Genomic DNA, 18160 nt, shown 5'->3' on the forward strand with positions numbered 1-18160 from the left:
ACGAAATTTCCAGTTTTCAGGCTAGGATTGATTGACCTCCTCTTTCTCATAGTATGGACATCTTTAATTAAGTCTTTGCTAGATCTCGTTCATAGTTATTCAGCGCAGCAACACGAAATGCCTTTAGTTAACTCCCATCTAGGGACCAAAGGCTAACGGGGCCTGCAGCAGGCAGAATAATCGTTCAGAGACGGGCAAATCACCGAGTTAGAGTATAATTGGACTGTTCCATTCTTCTGGAAACAAACGGTATAAATTCTCTTTGGTTATAGGTACAGGAGCTAATAATATGTCTGAAAATTCCGTCAGAAGGAAACTAGTCATAATTGGCGACGGTGCTTGCGGTAAGACGTCCCTTCTGTATGTGTTCACATTAGGGAAATTTCCCAAAGAATACCACCCTACCGTTTTCGAGAATTATGTCACGGATTGCAGAGTTGATGGCATCAAAGTGTCACTCACGTTGTGGGACACAGCTGGACAGGAGGAATATGAACGATTACGTCCCTTTTCGTATTCAAAAGCCGATATAATACTGATAGGATTTGCTGTTAATGATCCGGAGTCCTTATTAAATGCTAGAACCAAATGGGCGGAAGAGGCACTACGATATTGCCCTGATGTCCCCATAATACTTGTCGGACTCAAGAAAGATCTTAGAAACGCCTCGGAAGATAACTCAAAGGCAGAGGAATTCGTGCGTCCGGAGGACGCCCAGCAAATGGCCAAGCAGATAGGTGCCAAAAAATACCTGGAGTGCAGCGCTCTCACCGGAGAAGGAGTTGACGATGTTTTCGAGCTAGCAACAAGGACCAGCTTGCTGGTGAACAAGGAACCCGGTCGACAGTGCTGCCTCATCGCTTAAAGATATAGAACTTCAAATAATGAACTGCAGTTCGACTAATAAACTTCGCTCTTGCGATACGTGCTCAATGCAAGCAAAGTGTCTCAGGCAACTGTTGCCTGATGAACTTCCAGCTGTATTGGTAAAAATAATCGACCCCGGTGAGGATTGAACTCACGATCTTGCGATTAACAGTCGCACGCCTTAACCAGCTTGGCCACGGAGTCGGTTTTTCGGTAAAAAATTAGAGTTAATTTTTATCCATGTCGCACCATGGTGATCAGCCCCAACAACTCGGCGCCACTGAGTACAAGGTTGATGCTAGGCTAGCGGGTAGTAAGCGGCTTCTAATGCGATAGCCATCCTCCCAACTACAGTATTTAGGGTGTCCCATTCACGCGTCAGTTCCAGTTACGTGTAATCGTGTTGGTGTAGAGAAACTGTATGACTTGGAAAGCACTCATTGGGGAACTGGTGTGACTGAAATCAATAGTTGGCACCCATCTTTCCGTCAGTATATTCCTGTCACTTTTGTTCCCTAATCACTTCAGTGCGTCCCGCAAGCTGTTACTGCAATCTCTCCTGATGTTCTGCGTCAGCTTATCGATGATTCGTCAAGACCTTACAGGCATCAGCACTCTATGTTTGCTCTGGCGGAAAGAATAGGGCAAAGCAGAGAGAGAGGAAGATTTAGACCGTCTTTTTATATTTCGATCGATTTGCTAGATGATATGTTTGAAACGCTTTTCGCAGGTTCATCGGTAAACAAGACGCGGTTGATGATACTCCTACACTTTAAAACACGTAAACAAAGCTAAAATCTTGATTTCTGAGCAACTAAGACGGTTTGAGACTAGCTGAGCTTCTCATGACAGTCGAGGTGAAGTCTGCCTCCGAGAGGTACCAGAAGATTTCACAATTAGAACATATTCTAAAGAGACCTGACACGTATATTGGGTCGGTGGAGTCTCAGGAGCAGCAGCAATGGGTCCATGATGAAGAAGCCGATCAGATGATCGAGAAGACAGTACAGATTGTGCCGGGCTTGTATAAGATTTTCGACGAGATTCTGGTTAACGCTGCCGACAACAAGGTTCGAGATCCCTCAATGAAGAAGATCGAAGTCAACATCCAGCAAGAAGAGAATTTTATCGAGATTAAAAACGATGGAAAAGGTATTCCTATCGAGATCCATGAAAAGGAAAAGATATATATTCCCGAATTGATCTTCGGCCATTTGCTAACGTCGTCGAACTATGACGATAACGAAAAAAAGGTAACTGGTGGAAGAAACGGTTATGGGGCAAAGCTTTGTAACATCTTTTCGACCGAATTTATACTGGAGACAGCCGATCCTGTGATCGGCAAGAAGTACGCTCAAAAATGGGAAAACAATATGGGCACTTGTAACCCACCTAAGATAACTTCCTATAAGAAAGGGCCTTCTTATACAAAAGTCTCCTTCCGGCCAGATCTTAAAAGATTTGGGATGGAGAGGCTTGATGATGACATAATCGGTGTGTTACGACGTCGTGTTTACGACATTAATGGGTCAGTTCGGGACATCAGCGTGTATTTGAATGGTAAGTGTCTGAAGATAAGAAACTTCAAAAACTATGTGGAGCTGTACATTAAGTCTCTCGAGAAAAGACGCTTAGCGAAAACCAGCGAATCAAGCGATGAACAGATGAAAATGCCAACCATTTTGTATGAGCGAGTTAATAACTGTTGGGAAATAGCGTTTGCTGTCTCAGATATATCATTTCAGCAAATCTCGTTTGTTAACTCGATTGCGACTACTTCAGGGGGCACCCATATCAACTACATCACTGACCAAATAATTAAGAAGGTTTCTGAACTTCTTAAAAAGCAGAAGAAATCGATTAAACCATTTCAGATCAAGAATCATCTGTTTCTCTTCGTCAATTGTCTAATCGAGAATCCCGCATTTACATCTCAGACGAAAGAGCAATTGACCACTAGAGTAAGAGACTTTGGATCTCGTTGCGAAGTTTCTGATGATTACATCAAAAAAATCATGCGGACTGATCTGCAAGCTAGAATTCTAGAGATAGCTACTGAAAATGAAAACAATGCCTTAAAAAAATCAGACGGCTCTCGTAAAAATAGAATCACAGATTATCCCAAACTAGAGGACGCCAATAAGGCCGGTACAAAAGATGGTCACAAGTGCACTCTTGTCTTGACAGAGGGAGATTCAGCTTTGTCGCTGGCTGTTGCAGGGTTATCCGTTGTCGGTAGGGATTACTACGGTTGCTATCCATTAAAAGGGAAGATATTGAATGTTCGGGAAGCTACGGCGGATCAGATTTTAAAAAATGCTGAGATTCAAGCAATAAAAAAGATTATGGGTCTGCAGCATCGGAAAAGATATGAAAATACTAGCTCTTTGAGGTACGGTCATCTGATGATCATGACAGACCAAGATCACGATGGTTCGCATATCAAAGGTTTGATAATAAACTTTCTGGACAGCTCTTTTCCGGGTCTTCTGGATATTCCAGGTTTCCTTGTCGAATTCATCACACCTATTGTAAAGGTCACAATCACAAGGCCCCGGAAGGAAGTTATATCTTTCTACAACATGCCAGATTACGAAAAATGGAGAGCAGAGGAATCCCATAGGTATACTTGGAAGCAGAAGTATTACAAAGGTCTGGGAACATCTTCAAGTCAAGAGGTTCGTGCTTACTTCTCTGATCTAGATCGACATCTCAAGAAGTTTCATGCTCTAGAATCTGGAGATAAGGAACTCATAGAGTTGGCTTTTGCTAAGAAAAAAGCTGACGATCGAAAGGAGTGGCTAAGGCAGTATGAACCTGGAACAGTGTTGGATCCGCAACTGACAGAAATTCCGATCAGTGATTTCATTAACAAGGAGCTAATTTTGTTTTCGCTAGCCGATAATATAAGATCTATTCCAAACGTTTTGGATGGTTTCAAGCCTGGTCAAAGAAAAGTCCTTTTCGGCGTCTTCAAGCGTAAGATGCAGACAGATATCAAAGTGGCCCAACTTGCTGCTTATGTTGCCGAACAAACTGCTTATCATCATGGTGAGCCAGCTCTAGCTCAAACGATCGTGGGTCTAGCACAAAACTTTGTCGGATCTAACAATATCAATTTGCTTAAACCTAATGGTGCTTTCGGTACCAGAGCTACCGGTGGTAAAGATGCGGCCGCAGCCAGATATCTTTATACAGAACTGAGTAAGATTACGAAGAAGATCTTTCATCCTTCTGATGATCCATTATACCAGTATGTTCAGGAGGATGAGGCTACTGTGGAGCCGGTATGGTATCTTCCTATCATACCGATGGTGTTGGTAAATGGAGCAGAAGGTATTGGAACTGGTTGGAGCACCAATATTCCTCCCTTCAATCCGGTGGACATTGTGAAGAACTTGAAACACTTAATGAATAAAGAACCGCTCGAAGAAATGCACCCATGGTACAAAGGCTGGGGAGGAACGTTAGAGAAGCTTGATTCTCAGAGATATCGTATGTACGGGAAGATCGAGCAGATAGGAGAAACGACCCTGCAGATCACCGAGCTACCAGCAAGAACTTGGACCTCAACTATAAAGGAATACTTGCTACTAGGCTTGAGTGGCAATCAGAAGACTAAACCGTGGATCAAAGATATGGAAGAGCAGCACGGAGATACTATCAAATTCATCATCGAACTTACGCAGGAAGAAATGGAGAAAACGAGGAAAATAGGATTCTACGAGAGGTTTAAACTAACTTCCTCTATTAGCCTTAGCAACATGGTTGCCTTCAGTCCACAAAATAAAATTAAAAAATATGAGAGTGTCGCAGAAATTCTCGAGGAGTTCTTCCATGTCAGGTTAGAGTACTACCAGAAGCGTAAAGATTTTATGGCCAACAGGCTGCAATGGGAAGTTGAGAAGTTTTCGCATCAAGTTCGATTCATTAAAATGATTATTGAAAAGGAGCTCACAGTGACAAACAAACCGCATAAACTTATCATTTCCGAGCTGGAATCGCTTGGCTTTCCTAGAATTAATAAAGAGGGGAAGCCTTCTTACGGTAAGCCCGACGAGCAGATCAAAGAAATTGCTGATGATGAGTTAACTGAAGAAGCGGACGACGAGGCTGTAGCAGCCGGCAGCGACATCAATAACGGACCAGAAGAGGTATACGGTTCCTACGAATATCTGCTTGGTATGCGAATTTGGTCCTTGACGAAGGAAAGATACGAAAAGCTCTTAAAGCAAAAACAGGAGAAGCAAGTGGAACTGGAAATACTATTGAAGCTTTCAGCACAACAGCTATGGGAAAATGATTTAGATGAATTTGCAGCTGCCTATGACGAATTTTTGGCTCTCGACGAAGAAATGCGTCGCGGTGATGTGGCCCCCGCCAGCGGCAAGACAAAGGGCAAGCGTAAGAGAAATGCGGCAAAGGACGATGACGATTACAACCCGGGAAAGAAACCCAAGAAGGCCAAAAAGCCCATCAGCAAGGTAAAGGAAGATACCGCTTTCCAGAAAATCGTCCTTGAACCGAAGGTAATACAAAAACCGAAGCAAGTCAAAGTAAAAGCAGAGGGAAAGTCTCAGTCACCAACGCCATCTTTTGATAAGACGAACCAAATCGAAGCCAACGGTAAGCAGCCAACCATTTTTGACGCAATTGTCAAGTCTGAGACAAAGAGCAAAGACAGCCAGATCAGTGCATTTTCCTCAAAGTTTAAAGAATTAAGCGACTCTTTCGATGCCGTAACAGACACCACTCCATCTGAAGGTGCTCCTAGGAAGCAAAAAGCAACCCAATCCAAAAGCAAATCACCCAAGAGTGCTGCAACGTCCCATGAAAGCGATTCTGCTCATTCTGACAGCGATGAACCAATACCGATCAAGAGATCGCCAAGAGCTGCAAGGTCCAGACGAGCTCCCAAAGTTGCTGCTCCAGATCTCATCGAACTGTCGGACGATAGCTTTGTAGAAGCGAACGATGATGAGGGCTCAGACGAATCTTTCCATGACGAGGATGAATGAGACGCTTTGGGTCAGCAAATAATTTCAGTTTTTTCAGCTTCTCTTTGCAGCGAAGCACTTTGCGAAGTTCTCTGCATGAAGGGGACATATCCCTTCAGATGCATGAAAAATGAAAAAAAAAACCAAATACTCTGAAGAACCCACTTCTGAAACCAAAAGGTAGGACCAACAAACGTTGAGAAGTTTCGTCAGATCATTGAAAAGCAGAGTAGTGGTGGTGGATTCAAAGTAGAGATTTCCCCGTTTACTAGCTTTATCTTCTTCGAGAAATACGAGTGAAGGGAGAATTTTCAATGTCAGGTCAACTAACTGGAGGAGAAGTGATAGAGGAACCGAAGAAAGACCAAACGGCTACTCAGGATGGTATTGACAAGCTTGCCCCAATTAACTTGAAGGCAGATGAAGAGCATCGCGCGAGCAAGGACATTTCCCCCGAGAAGGCCGCGCACGTTGATAGTGGTGAATCGTCTAGGAAGCCTGTCAATCCATCGTATATCGGATGGAAGCAGATTGGTGGCTGGCAGGAAGACGATGCTTTAACGGAAGCGGATGAAATGCTTGATTTGAGTAAAGATACATATTTGAACAACGTGATTCCTGATCAGTTCTACGGGGATTGGTATCATCAACTCGGATTGATTGTTATTACTGGAATTCTGTCTTTTGGTATCGGGCACTTCAAATTCTCTTTTGCCCCAGTATTTTTCATCGGACTGGTGAGCGCTCTTCTGTATAGAACGTCAGCCATCAAGTACAGATCCCGAATCAGAGATCAATTGCAGAGAGAACTGACTGTGCAGAAAATTGAAGACGATTACGAGAGTCTGGAATGGCTGAATACGTTTCTGGACAAGTATTGGCCTAGACTGGAACCTGCGGTTTCCCAAATGATTGTGCAGCAGGTCAACGAGATGCTTGCTACCAATCCATCAATTCCTCCATTCATTAAAGCACTCTGGATTGATCAGTTTACCCTGGGTGTGAAACCACCAAGAATTGACACCGTCAAGACTTTCCAAAATACCGAGTCTGACATAGTTGTAATGGACTGGGGCGTCTCGTTCACGCCACATGTTTTGTGCGACATGAACGCTAAGCAGCTGAGAAATTACGTTAATCAGAAAGTTGTCGTGAAAGCTAAGCTCTTCGGGCTCACCATTCCCCTTCACGTTTCCAACTTTTCCTTGAGGGCAAATGTCAGAATTCGTTTCAAGCTCATGACTCCATTTCCCCATGTGGAAACAATTAACATTCAGCTTTTGGATGTTCCTAACATAGACTTTATTGCACGCCCCCTAGGGGACTTCATATTCAACTGGGAAGTCATGTCTCTTCCAGGGTTGTTTCCCACTATTAGAAAACTCGCTCAGGTATACGCGGGACCTATGCTGCTGCCTCCTTTCTCTTTGCAGCTAAACATTCCCCAGCTTCTTTCTGGTGCCGCTGTCGCAGCTGGTGTTCTGGAAATAACGGTAAAAAATGTTAAAGGTCTAAGTCGTTCCACCGGGCTGCTCGCTAAGTCTATCGATCCATATTTGGCATTCGAAGTTGGCGGGAAAGTTGTCGCCAAGACCAGAACTGTTAGAGATTCATTGAATCCCGTATGGGATGAAAGCTTATACATTCTCGTGAATGCGTTTACTGATCCCTTTACGATCACCATTCTTGACAAGCGAGAAAGAATGAAGGATAAAGTTCTGGGTAGAATTGAACACAATTTGACATCGCTTCATGAGAAAAGTCATCAGAAGAACCTTAAAGCTAACTTTTTGAGAAACTCTAAACCAATTGGGACGCTTACATTTGATTTGCAATTTTTCCCTACTATTGAACCTAAGAAATTGCCAGACGGCACAGTAGAAGAGCAGCCAGAATTTAATACAGGTATCACGAAGATTACAATTGAGGAACTTGTTGGTCCAGGCTTTGCTAAGGAGAAACTTACAGGGTTTGTTGAGTTGTATCTAAATGCTAAACTAGTTTTGACAACAAGTAAAGCGTCTGGAAAGGATAGTTTGATTTGGAACCAAGGCTATGAAGCAGTCATTTCTGACCGCCGTAAAGCAAGATGCAGGTTGGTCGTGAAGGATTCCAAGGGCGAGGTGGTCACGAAAACAGTGCAATCACTAAATGATCTCATTGATAGAACCCAGATTGATAAGAAAGCTATCCCACTCAGAGATAAACAGGCTGAATTGAAGGTCGCAGCTATTTGGAAACCTGTTGATCTCGATGTGGGAACTAATGCAATTGGATATACGCCACCAGTTGGAGTTGTGAGAATTCTCTTGAACAAAGCTGAAGACTTAAAAAACTTGGAGAAAGTGGGCAAGATTGATCCCTATGCGAGAGTACTGGTAAATGGTATTCCACGAGCCAGAACAGAAGCCAAATCGCAAACTCTGAACCCAATATGGAATCGGGCCGTCTATGTTGCAATCTCATCCACCAATCAAAAGCTCTCTATCGAAGTGATGGATGTGGAAACTGTTAAGAAGGATCGCTCTGTGGGATCATTTGACATCAAGCTTGATAACATGTTCCAGAAGGGACCTGACGACAGATACGTTGAGAAGGTCGATAACGAACCAAGGACAGGACGTTTAGTCTTCAAAAAGGGAACCAAAGGTACAGTGACCTACTATGTCTCATTCTATCCTGCTTTGCCTGTTCTAAGTTTGGAGGAAGTACAAGAGTTTGATCAATTGAAAGAGAGGAAGGCTATACTAGCTAAAAGGAAGACGGAGGAGTTGTCTAAGGAAGAGAAAGAGCAATTAAAGCAAGAGCAGATGGATATTGAGGATATTGAGACCATGTGCAGCAACAAGATGAAGCTTGATTTTAATGAGCTGTTGCAGTACAACGCTGGTATTTTCTCTTTATCAGTTTTCAGCGGAGAATTGCCTCAAGTTGGGCTTTATGTTCAGGCCTTTTTTGATGGAAGCGGCGAACCTCGTTTTGTTAGTCCCAAAATACCTACCAGAAGTATCACTACTGGATGGACTGGTGATGTGATGATCAAAGAGCTTGAATATTCAGTAGCTACTTTCAGAGTGACTAAAAATAAAAATGCAAACAAGGCGGAGGACTGCATTTGTGAAGTTGTAATACCAACTATAGAGCTGATCAAAAATTGTTACTTTAAGCCATCTATATTAACCTTATCAGGAGCTAATAGTGCCAAATTGATGATTCAAGCATCATGGTTTCCAATTGCCGTTTCAGAGCTTCCACAGGCAGATCTGATTACCAACTCTGGAGATCTGACTGTCACCGCTAAGAGCGCTGAACATCTAATTTCCGCAGACTTGAATGGCTATTCCGATCCATTCCTCAAATTCTATTTAAACGATGATAAGGATCCAATCTTTAAGACACACCATCAAAGAAAGACATTGGATCCCGTTTGGAACCAGTCAGCAACCATAGTGATCCATAACCGAGTCAACGACTATCTGCGCATCAAGGTCATGGATTGGGACGCTGCAAACGCAGATGATTTGATTGGTAGAGCAGTTGTTCCCCTCTCAAAGATTGACCCAGAAAGCACAACTGAGCTGGATGTACCTGTCGTCGCCGAGGATGGAAGCGACGGTGGTGTGCTTCATTTATCATTCCAATTTTCTCCAAGATATACGCTGAATGTTAAGAAGACCGAAAAAAAGGTCGGCGACATCGCACAAAAGGGATTAGGAACGGGTTTGAAGGTTGGTACCACTGTTGTTGGTGCCGGTTTTGGTACCATCGGTAAGCTCGGCCGGACGATGTTTGGCGGCAAGAAGAATCATTATGTGGCGCAAGGCGTGTACAATGCCGCTGTTTAAATGATTAATAAAGCTCACTTCTCTTTAGTTTTCTTATGTATCATTGGTTTTTTTTGTTGAAGCTTATAATACCGGCTTGGCTGGCATCGCCCGTAAGGCGCTTGTGAAAGCTTTAATAAGAGCTTTAAAGAATAAGGTACTGTGAATCCAGGTAACTACAATCCGTTACATGGATGCAATCAAATCCTGAGGATACAGAGGGCAGTGGCATCCACGCGGTCGAATTGTGCGTATATTCTATCTTGTCAACAGATCTCGATGGCATTTATCAATCGATCAACCAACTAAGAGAATCCCAGGCTCTGCTAGTGCTGTTACTGCGTAGATGTCGAAACTCATTGAAATGCGAGAGTGAACTCCTTTATGACAAGGAGGATATAGCCAAGTCTGCGTTGAAAGTAAGGGAGCTGGAGAAACGACTGAACAAAGTTACCAAACGGTTGAATGAGATCAAGCTGAGGGGTGAAAGGTTGGTTAATCGATATTAGTCCATATGCCTTCGCTTACTGTTTAAACTACAGTATACAGAGATAGATAGCAGCCGCACAGCATAACGAAATGGTGAGATTGAGCTTTGGACTTCTCATTTGAAAAGTGAAGAGAGTTTCATCAATTGAAAAGGATATCCCGGCTGTTTGATACTGAAAACAGAAGTGAGACCGGCGAAGAAGGCGTAGACGATCGCCGCTAACAAGATATTCGAAGCCACCTCAAGCAATGTCATCGATGAAGACCCCTGGTAATGGTCGCGCAATTTTGGAATACCAACAATGAGAGCTAACAGAGATGCTGTCAACGAGGCGTATATTACACCTACAACCTGCGTTTCAATCTTGAATTGATGCTGGGATTGACCCGGCAGGAAATACATTATCTCACCTTTGGATCCAACACCTGCAAGTTGTGCGTTTCTGATGTTATTGTACATGTAGCCCCCGAGCATCAGGATAACGAAAAATGTCCACGAAACAGCCCACAGAGGTCTCAAGCTGAAAAGCCTTGACATGAGCTCCGAGTGTCTCTTGAAAAGGTACACCACAGTAAAGGTGACAAACGCAACGGCAATGGATAACGACCAGTCGACGGGCAAATGGAGTACAAAGTCCTCGATCTTGGTCTCTGCTTTCAACGAGCTGATCAGCTGCAGGGCGCGGTCTTTACCTGCGTTTCCTGCCAGATCGATGATCTGGTAACTCTGCATATCTCCGCCAGGAGCGAACAGGAACAGACGTGGCACATGCTGCAAAGAGTAAAATTGGAAGATCTGAGGAATATGTTGCGGATCCTTCAAGTCAGATTTCGCGAAGAACAGGCTTTTCGCCTCGCGGCCTTTCTTGGAAACCGCATCTGGATGGTCCTTGAACCACGAGTTTGCAATCATCTTGAACTCATCTGCCGCCTCCAAACAAATCGAGCAGCCAACCTGAGGAGCTGACGCTGTAAGGAACACTAGAATGTACGAATCCCGTGGTGTTCCAAGTATGCGCTTGTAATTTGTATCTGTCAGCTCAATAACATTACCGAAATTTTTCCTCGACTCTTCTAGCAGCTTGTCGTATCTCAATGCCATACAAAACCATTGAAACAGCGTGGCAAACGCAAGCAGTAGCTGTATTTTCATGCTAGACGATCCTTAATTGCGATTTTCGCGGACTTCTTCCTCGACACCAGTTTCTGACGGCTTTAATGGCTAATTGCAACCTGAAAGGAGTAGAATTGAGTCTTAAATCTTGTCCTGACTGCTCGTTAATCAACCATCTCTGCTTTATTTAAACCTGAATTCGAATCTGTTAAGAACCTTATATGTTCTTATCTCATGATACGGCCACATAGGCGACAAATTGACAAAAATCACCAAGTTAAATAAATAAAGAACTAATCAGTTGAAAGTAGGCTAGTTATCTAGTTTGTGTTTGGCTCATTGAGTGTTCCGATTGGATTGCTCGTTGTTCAGAGGGCGTGATTGGCAGAACTGGATATCTTGGTTGTCAGCTGGTTTTTTTCTACGGCGGGCTGTTGTATCAACTGAGAGTGTCGGGATAACAGTGGCAGAGCGAGATTGACTCGGTTTTGTGGTTAGCTTTACACGTATCGAGCAATGGCTATCAAGTCTCTGGAGTCATATCTCTTTGAGAGAGGATTGGTGGGATCGTACCCGATCGAAGCCCTTAAGAATGCTGCTCTAGGGGTTGATGTGAACCACTACGTCTCTAGATTGTTGACAAGCAAGAGGGAGCAATATCTTGATGCCATTGGGGGCTTTCCTACAAGTCTGAAGATGTATTTGGAGAGCGATTTGAAGATCTTTAAGGAGTACAACATTACCCCCGTGTTCGTGTTCAATGGAAGTATGGTTAGCAATCAATTGGAAAACTCCGATTATCTCAATGGCTATGCAGCTGAGGCTGCTGCCGTGGCAATGAGCTCGCCCGGTTCGAAAGCGTCGACGTCTAGCAGCACTGCTATGTATTCGGCGAATTCAGCAGTGAGTGCTAATAAGGAGGCTATTTTCATTCAGAGACACAGAGGTTGGACACAATGGAACAACTTGCGGAGCAGCAACCAGACGTCGTACATTGATCAGCCAATTCAGCCTCAAGAACCGTTCAGATATAACACGATGATCGAATCAAAGAGATTTTATTCCGATTTGATTGCCTATTTCATTGATAACGACATAATCTACCAAGTCGCACCGTACACCTCGTGGTCCCAGCTGTCATACCTGATGAATAGCGGCTATATCGATGCGATCTATGGGCCTACTGACTGTCTCATGCTATCGGATGTCGATAAGTTCATCCTGGGGATGGAGTTTCCGAACAAAGAGTTCAGGTTTATCGATAAAACGAGGATCCTGAGAGAATTCAATTGTTCTCATGAGGAATTTGTTGACATCGCGATGGCAGTCGGTAATGATTTGCAACCGGTGACCTTACCGCCTTTACAAATTTACCCCGCATCGCAAGTCTTCGAGATTGCACTAGAAATGGTTGTGACCACAGGTACGAACTTTTATGCGTATCAATTCTCCAATCCAATAAAGACGGAGAGCGTGGAATTTGTTGACAAATACCAGAAGGGTGTCTCCGCGCTTAGATATATGCCTGTTTTGAAGGACTCCGGAAAGGTTGAACTCTACGTTGAAGCAGAGAATATTAGAGATTACCTCGAGACCGATCAAGGTGATGGAGAGAGCCATGCTACCAGCGATAAGGGGATGGCTTCTAAACCTTCAAAAGCCGCAAGCTTAACGCGGAAGCCAGTTCCCTCCGATGTTCATGCTTTCATTGCCCAACAACTTCCCTCCGAGTATTACTTCTACAAATCTCTCGGGTTGGTTTCCGGTAAATTGTTTGACGCTATCACTACAGGTGTTTATCCAGAAGAGCCACCACTCGTTGGTGGATCTACTAATTCATACAGAAACTTGGTCAAAAAATCCGTTGACCTCTTTAAAAATAAGGAGATTAATCTCTTAACGCAACCAATCAATAGATACTATCAAATCAAACCAATAAAGCAAGTAAACTGGTTTGCTCCTGAAGATGCGACGGTGCTGGTTAATAGAGTTATGCCATCAATATTTGATAAGCTGAATAGGCTGATAGTCAAGACCGATGACATTGAAAGACAGTTCAGCATGAAGAGTTTTATTACGTTGATAAACAATTCAGATGACCTCGGGAACGACTTTATTAGTGACAATGTGATTTTTCCCAACTCGGTGCCTGCAGAGAAAAAGCTGCTCGCACCTTTTGATCTGCTGTCCACTAGTTTCCTCAGATTTCTGTACCAGCTCGATTTCTTTGATCTTGACCTGGAGAAAAAAATTCTAAAACCAACCGAATGGGGTTCAGTATTCCTAAAATTGAATGAGATGTCAGTCGATCCCAAATTCCACGAATCTATCCTAATTCTGCTTGTATTCTTGAAGCTGGATGTTTTGTCTCTGTCTCAAGATACTGTGCCTTCTGCTCAATCGGCCTTGTCGCAGGCCACTTTGCGCTCATATCCTCAGGAATCCCTCTACGTGCTTCTTTTGACACGTCTGTTGACTCTGTATCAAATCGAACAAAAACCATCCAATTACCACGGTCCAGTGGATAAGAAGACTCTGATCTTCAGAGATCACCTACACTACGTCAAGGCGAACATGAATGAGATGTACGAAGCCGTCATCGTGTCCTCATTAACCTCCGGCGAGTTTGACCGAGTCTCGCTCGAAGGAGAAGCGTGGCAGAAGAAAATAGTGAGAAACATGCCCTTCAAATTGACCACGCCAAATACTGTCATGGCAATGATGTGGCAATTCTTCCTGCAAAAATACCTGCATAACGGCAACGCAAAGGCAGATGCATTAACTTTGATTGCCACTGAGTTCAGTACCTATAAATCCACGCCAAATCTGGAACAACAGTTTTCCAGCTCTCACGAATTTTTGCAGCACTGTTCTCGTGTTCTGACAGCATTAGCGTCACACAATTTGATAAAGAATGATGATGCATTGTTGTTCGAAAAAGCCGTCAAGTTTAGTGGAGAGGCTTTTGCAAGCTGATCCTTAGATATCTAAGGTATTCTTATGTAAGTAACGAAAGGAAATAGAACAACAGATGACAGCAAAGTCCGACTATTCCCAACTACATCACTTTCATACTCGTTCTATGACAAGTTTTTTTATGTTTAGTTCACTCGGCAGCTCTTTGCCAGACGTCCGTCAAAAAACCATTACATAAAATTACAACTAGTCAACTTCTTTTAACCCAGTAAAGATATGCAACTAGCTACAATCTCTCCAAACAAGAATACTGCTACTGAAGTAGTTTTAGCCTTCAATTAGCTTATTATGTGAATTAAAGTGCTTTAAAATATGCTTTCATCTCAACGTTAAGAGTGATCTGAAGAGCCGTATAGTGTGGCAAATTTTCAAGCTGGCCTGTATTGATGCTCATAATTGATAGGTTTAAGACTATCGATGTGGAAGTTCAAGGTCTTATTAGGATCAGAGGAAGATAGAGATTGAGCGTTTGGGATGAGTGTTCAGATTTTTGGGGACCAGGTAACGGAAGAGAGAGCTGAAAATGCTCGTATGGCTGCGTTTGTGGGCGCTATTGCCGTAGGAGATCTAGTCAAAAGCACTCTTGGGCCCAAGGGAATGGATAAACTGTTGCAAAGTGCATCCAGTGATTCATCTATGGTTACTAATGATGGCGCCACGATTCTTAAGTCAATTCCATTGGACAATCCAGCAGCCAAGGTTTTGGTCAATATTAGTAAAGTTCAGGACGATGAGGTTGGAGATGGTACGACCAGTGTCACCGTTCTGAGTGCCGAGCTACTTAGAGAGGCTGAGAAATTGATTGATCAATATAAGATTCACCCGCAGACGATTATAGAAGGGTTCAGGATTGCTTCACAGGCAGCTCTGACAGGATTGGAGAGAGCGGCCGTGGATAACTCCGAAGATATCGTGAAATTCCACGACGATTTAGTTCACATTGCCAAAACCACTCTGTCTTCTAAGATTTTATCCCAAGACAAAGACTACTTCGCCAAGTTGGCAACTGATGCGATTTTGAGATTGAAAGGATCGACGGAATTGGAACATATTCAAATAATTAAGATCCTTGGTGGCAAATTATCTGAGTCTTTCCTTGACGAAGGATTTATTCTTGCCAAAAAATTCGGTAATAACCAACCGACAAGAGTGGAGAATGCAAAGATTTTGATCGCAAACACTTCTCTAGACACAGACAAGGTTAAAGTGTTTGGAACAAAGTTCAAGGTTGATTCTACTTCCAAGCTGGCTCAGCTGGAGAAGGCGGAACGGGAAAAGATGAAGAACAAAATAGCCAAAATTTCAAAGTTTAACATCAACACTTTCATCAACAGACAGTTGATATACGACTATCCAGAACAACTTTTCACTGATCTGGGTATTAACTCGATTGAGCATGCTGATTTTGAAGGTGTGGAGAGACTGGCGCTAGTGACAGGTGGTGAGGTCGTTTCCACATTCGATGAGCCAGATAAATGCAAACTAGGAGAATGTGATCTCATCGAAGAAATCATGATCGGAGAGGAATCTTTCTTGAAATTTAGCGGCTGCAAAGCGGGTGAGGCATGTACAATCGTCTTGAGGGGAGCCACAGATCAAGTGTTGGACGAGGCCGAACGCTCGTTGCATGATGCTCTTTCTGTGTTATCTCAAACGACCAAGGAGACCAGAACCGTTCTTGGCGGAGGATGTGCAGAAATGATTATGTCGAAAGCAGTCGACACTGCCGCACAAAACGTTGATGGCAAGAAAGCCTTGGCTGTGGAGGCGTTTGCACGTGCCTTGAGACAGTTGCCAGCCATATTAGCTGACAACGCAGGTTTCGACAGCAGCGAGCTGGTAGCGAAGCTGAGGTCATCAATTTATAATGGGATGTCTACGTCAGGCCTCGACTTGACCAACGGCGTAATTGCAGACATGAGAGATTTGGGTACTGTGGAGAGCTACAAGCTGAAAAAGGCGGTCGTGAGCTCCGCGTCCGAGGCAGCCGAGGTTCTACTAAGAGTGGATAATATTATCAGGGCTAAACCAAGGACAGCCAATAGGCAGCATATGTAACCACTGCATGTAAGCTTTAGAAAAATCTGTAAATTAAGCTAACACTAAAGTACACAACTCAATACTGTTAAAACCTTCTCAACGGAACGACGCTATTTCACGTTCTAATGATTGCAATTCCGATTGTTTGTTCCTCAGATACGATTCAAGCGCATTGACCTGCTCTTCAATGTTATCAAGATCTTCCGCGACGGCCCTACTATTTATTGGTATCGAGATGTGTCCTTTTTTACTGTGCTCTAGGGTTTGATGCTGCCTGTATTTCAACAATCCTTCAAATTGCTCTCTTAATTGTCTTGCCGTGTTCTGAGCCGCCGTGGATTCGTTGTTTGCTTTTGCTCTAGACAGTTCTGCATCCAGCAGTGCCAATTCCTTCTCCAAGGCATCAACGTCGGTGATCGTATCAACCGGAGCGTCCAAAGCCGATGTATCATTGCGAGGAGTAGTGTCTGCTTTTGTTTCATCATTTTTCACAATCTTCTTCACATCTGCCTGGGCAGATTTCAAATCGTAAGAGACTCTTTCTTTGTTGCATATGTCTGCCAAAGCCTTTGGAAGTTCAGAAGGAATTCTGGCTCCAACGTCGTTGCACTGTCTCAGGCAGTGAATAAAATAAAATGCAGGATCTTTATCGATTGAAGATAAATTCCTCGGATTAACCAAGTTCCAGACTTTATCCATGTCGCTGGGCCCAATGTTGAAAAACTTCGATTTGACCATCCACGATAACGAAGGAAAAGTTACTGTGCCGTCTCTGGATCGCTCGCACGTCCCCAGCATCTTCTCATACTGCGTGACGTCCTCCGGTGACATATACCAGTCCACTTCCGGAGTCTCTTGCTTTGGAAGATCTGCATTTTCCTGCTGCTTCCTCTGTTTTCTCTCCTTGATCAGGCTTGCTTTGCTTCCTGGCACCAACCAATCCGGCAGCTCATCAGGAACTTTGTCAATATTCTTGTTTACCATATCAAAGATCAATCTCATGCAAATCACAAATTCCTCGAAATCCAAATTGTCATCGTCATCGATATCCGCCAAAAACCATATCTGGTTAAGCACAGAGGAGTCTAGCTTCGAATTGTAAAGGATCGGAAGCACTTGGTCATGATTAACCTTGTTATCAGCCGGTTTCAGACCGGAGAAAATCTGCCAGTACTTTTTAATCTCAAACTGTTCCAGTTTCGGCATAGTTCGCCAGCTATACAACCTCAGGGACACTCAATCTCTCTATCTGCTGCTAATACCTTCTGTTTCGAAGGCTTGTTGTTCAATTTGATAGGGGCAAGCGTTAGTTGAACTCAACGCCCATACACAACACCAAATACTACAGACAAGAGAAGTGAATGCAAGGCCAACTCGACGCCCAAAACGGGCGACTGGGACTCCTTGAAGGATCCTCGAGGTCCAGCTGCTACGATCGCTGCCGAGCAATGTGTTCCTGTCGACGCGGCTCGTTCATGCAGCTTGTTCAACCTGAACGGTTGTCCAGACAGTCCTGGTGTACAAGTACAGCCGAGGCAGGTCTCTGCGGGGCAGGAGCGATGCCATACAAGTCGTGAGCCGTGGTCCTAGTCAGGCACGGTTATTACACGCCTTGCGCCAGGGATAATTGCGCTGTAATCAGACACCTGGACGACGGCTCAGCAAGGCTGCAGGACTCTCCCGCTCTTTGCGCTACGGTTGGGACCCAGTTCGCAAAGAGTTAGTACTGATTGGAGGCCCAAGGGTATTAGGTTGGCTGTATTTCGTGTCTCGATGCATTCTTTAACGCGAAATATGCCACTTTTCGCGTCCGACTGCTTGTAACATCACGAAACTTGAAGAATTCCAAGATC

At 43.8% G+C, this 18160-nt stretch overlaps 8 protein-coding genes and 1 non-coding gene across 9 annotated transcripts; 6 read left to right on the top strand and 3 right to left on the bottom strand.

The window, feature by feature from the left end:
- Positions 1-289: 289 nt before the first annotated feature.
- On the top strand, positions 290-865 carry RHO2 (Rho family GTPase RHO2; the record flags this gene model as incomplete). The annotated part of the gene is made up of 1 exon (XM_037282175.1): positions 290-865. One exon carries the CDS (start codon positions 290-292, stop codon positions 863-865), a length of 576 nt encoding a protein of 191 aa, XP_037138070.1.
- A 132-nt stretch (positions 866-997) lies between these two features.
- Positions 998-1071, bottom strand: HG536_0Btrna1N. The gene has a single exon. It is a non-coding gene; the product is annotated as a tRNA-Asn (tRNA).
- Positions 1072-1712: 641 nt separating this feature from the next.
- TOP2 (DNA topoisomerase 2) lies at positions 1713-5885 on the top strand (the record flags this gene model as incomplete). Its single annotated transcript, XM_037282176.1, has 1 exon — positions 1713-5885. One exon carries the CDS (start codon positions 1713-1715, stop codon positions 5883-5885), a length of 4173 nt encoding a protein of 1390 aa, XP_037138071.1.
- A 293-nt stretch (positions 5886-6178) lies between these two features.
- Positions 6179-9709, top strand: TCB2 (tricalbin; the record flags this gene model as incomplete). The annotated part of the gene is made up of 1 exon (XM_037282177.1): positions 6179-9709. One exon carries the CDS (start codon positions 6179-6181, stop codon positions 9707-9709), a length of 3531 nt encoding a protein of 1176 aa, XP_037138072.1.
- Positions 9710-9882: 173 nt separating this feature from the next.
- SNN1 (Snn1p) lies at positions 9883-10197 on the top strand (the record flags this gene model as incomplete). The annotated part of the gene is made up of 1 exon (XM_037282178.1): positions 9883-10197. The coding sequence occupies one exon, from the start codon at positions 9883-9885 to the stop codon at positions 10195-10197; it is 315 nt and encodes a 104-aa protein (XP_037138073.1).
- A 95-nt stretch (positions 10198-10292) lies between these two features.
- On the bottom strand, positions 10293-11330 carry OST3 (dolichyl-diphosphooligosaccharide--protein glycotransferase OST3; the record flags this gene model as incomplete). The annotated part of the gene is made up of 1 exon (XM_037282179.1): positions 10293-11330. One exon carries the CDS (start codon positions 11328-11330, stop codon positions 10293-10295), a length of 1038 nt encoding a protein of 345 aa, XP_037138074.1.
- A 477-nt stretch (positions 11331-11807) lies between these two features.
- Positions 11808-14267, top strand: MKT1 (Mkt1p; the record flags this gene model as incomplete). The annotated part of the gene is made up of 1 exon (XM_037282180.1): positions 11808-14267. One exon carries the CDS (start codon positions 11808-11810, stop codon positions 14265-14267), a length of 2460 nt encoding a protein of 819 aa, XP_037138075.1.
- A 474-nt stretch (positions 14268-14741) lies between these two features.
- On the top strand, positions 14742-16325 carry CCT2 (chaperonin-containing T-complex subunit CCT2; the record flags this gene model as incomplete). Its single annotated transcript, XM_037282181.1, has 1 exon — positions 14742-16325. One exon carries the CDS (start codon positions 14742-14744, stop codon positions 16323-16325), a length of 1584 nt encoding a protein of 527 aa, XP_037138076.1.
- A 78-nt stretch (positions 16326-16403) lies between these two features.
- On the bottom strand, positions 16404-17513 carry END3 (End3p; the record flags this gene model as incomplete). Its single annotated transcript, XM_037282182.1, has 1 exon — positions 16404-17513. One exon carries the CDS (start codon positions 17511-17513, stop codon positions 16404-16406), a length of 1110 nt encoding a protein of 369 aa, XP_037138077.1.
- Positions 17514-18160: the final 647 nt, after the last annotated feature.

The sequence above is a fragment of the Torulaspora globosa genome, chromosome 2 (assembly GCF_014133895.1).
Source record: "Torulaspora globosa chromosome 2, complete sequence".
Classification (NCBI taxonomy): domain Eukaryota; kingdom Fungi; phylum Ascomycota; class Saccharomycetes; order Saccharomycetales; family Saccharomycetaceae; genus Torulaspora; species Torulaspora globosa.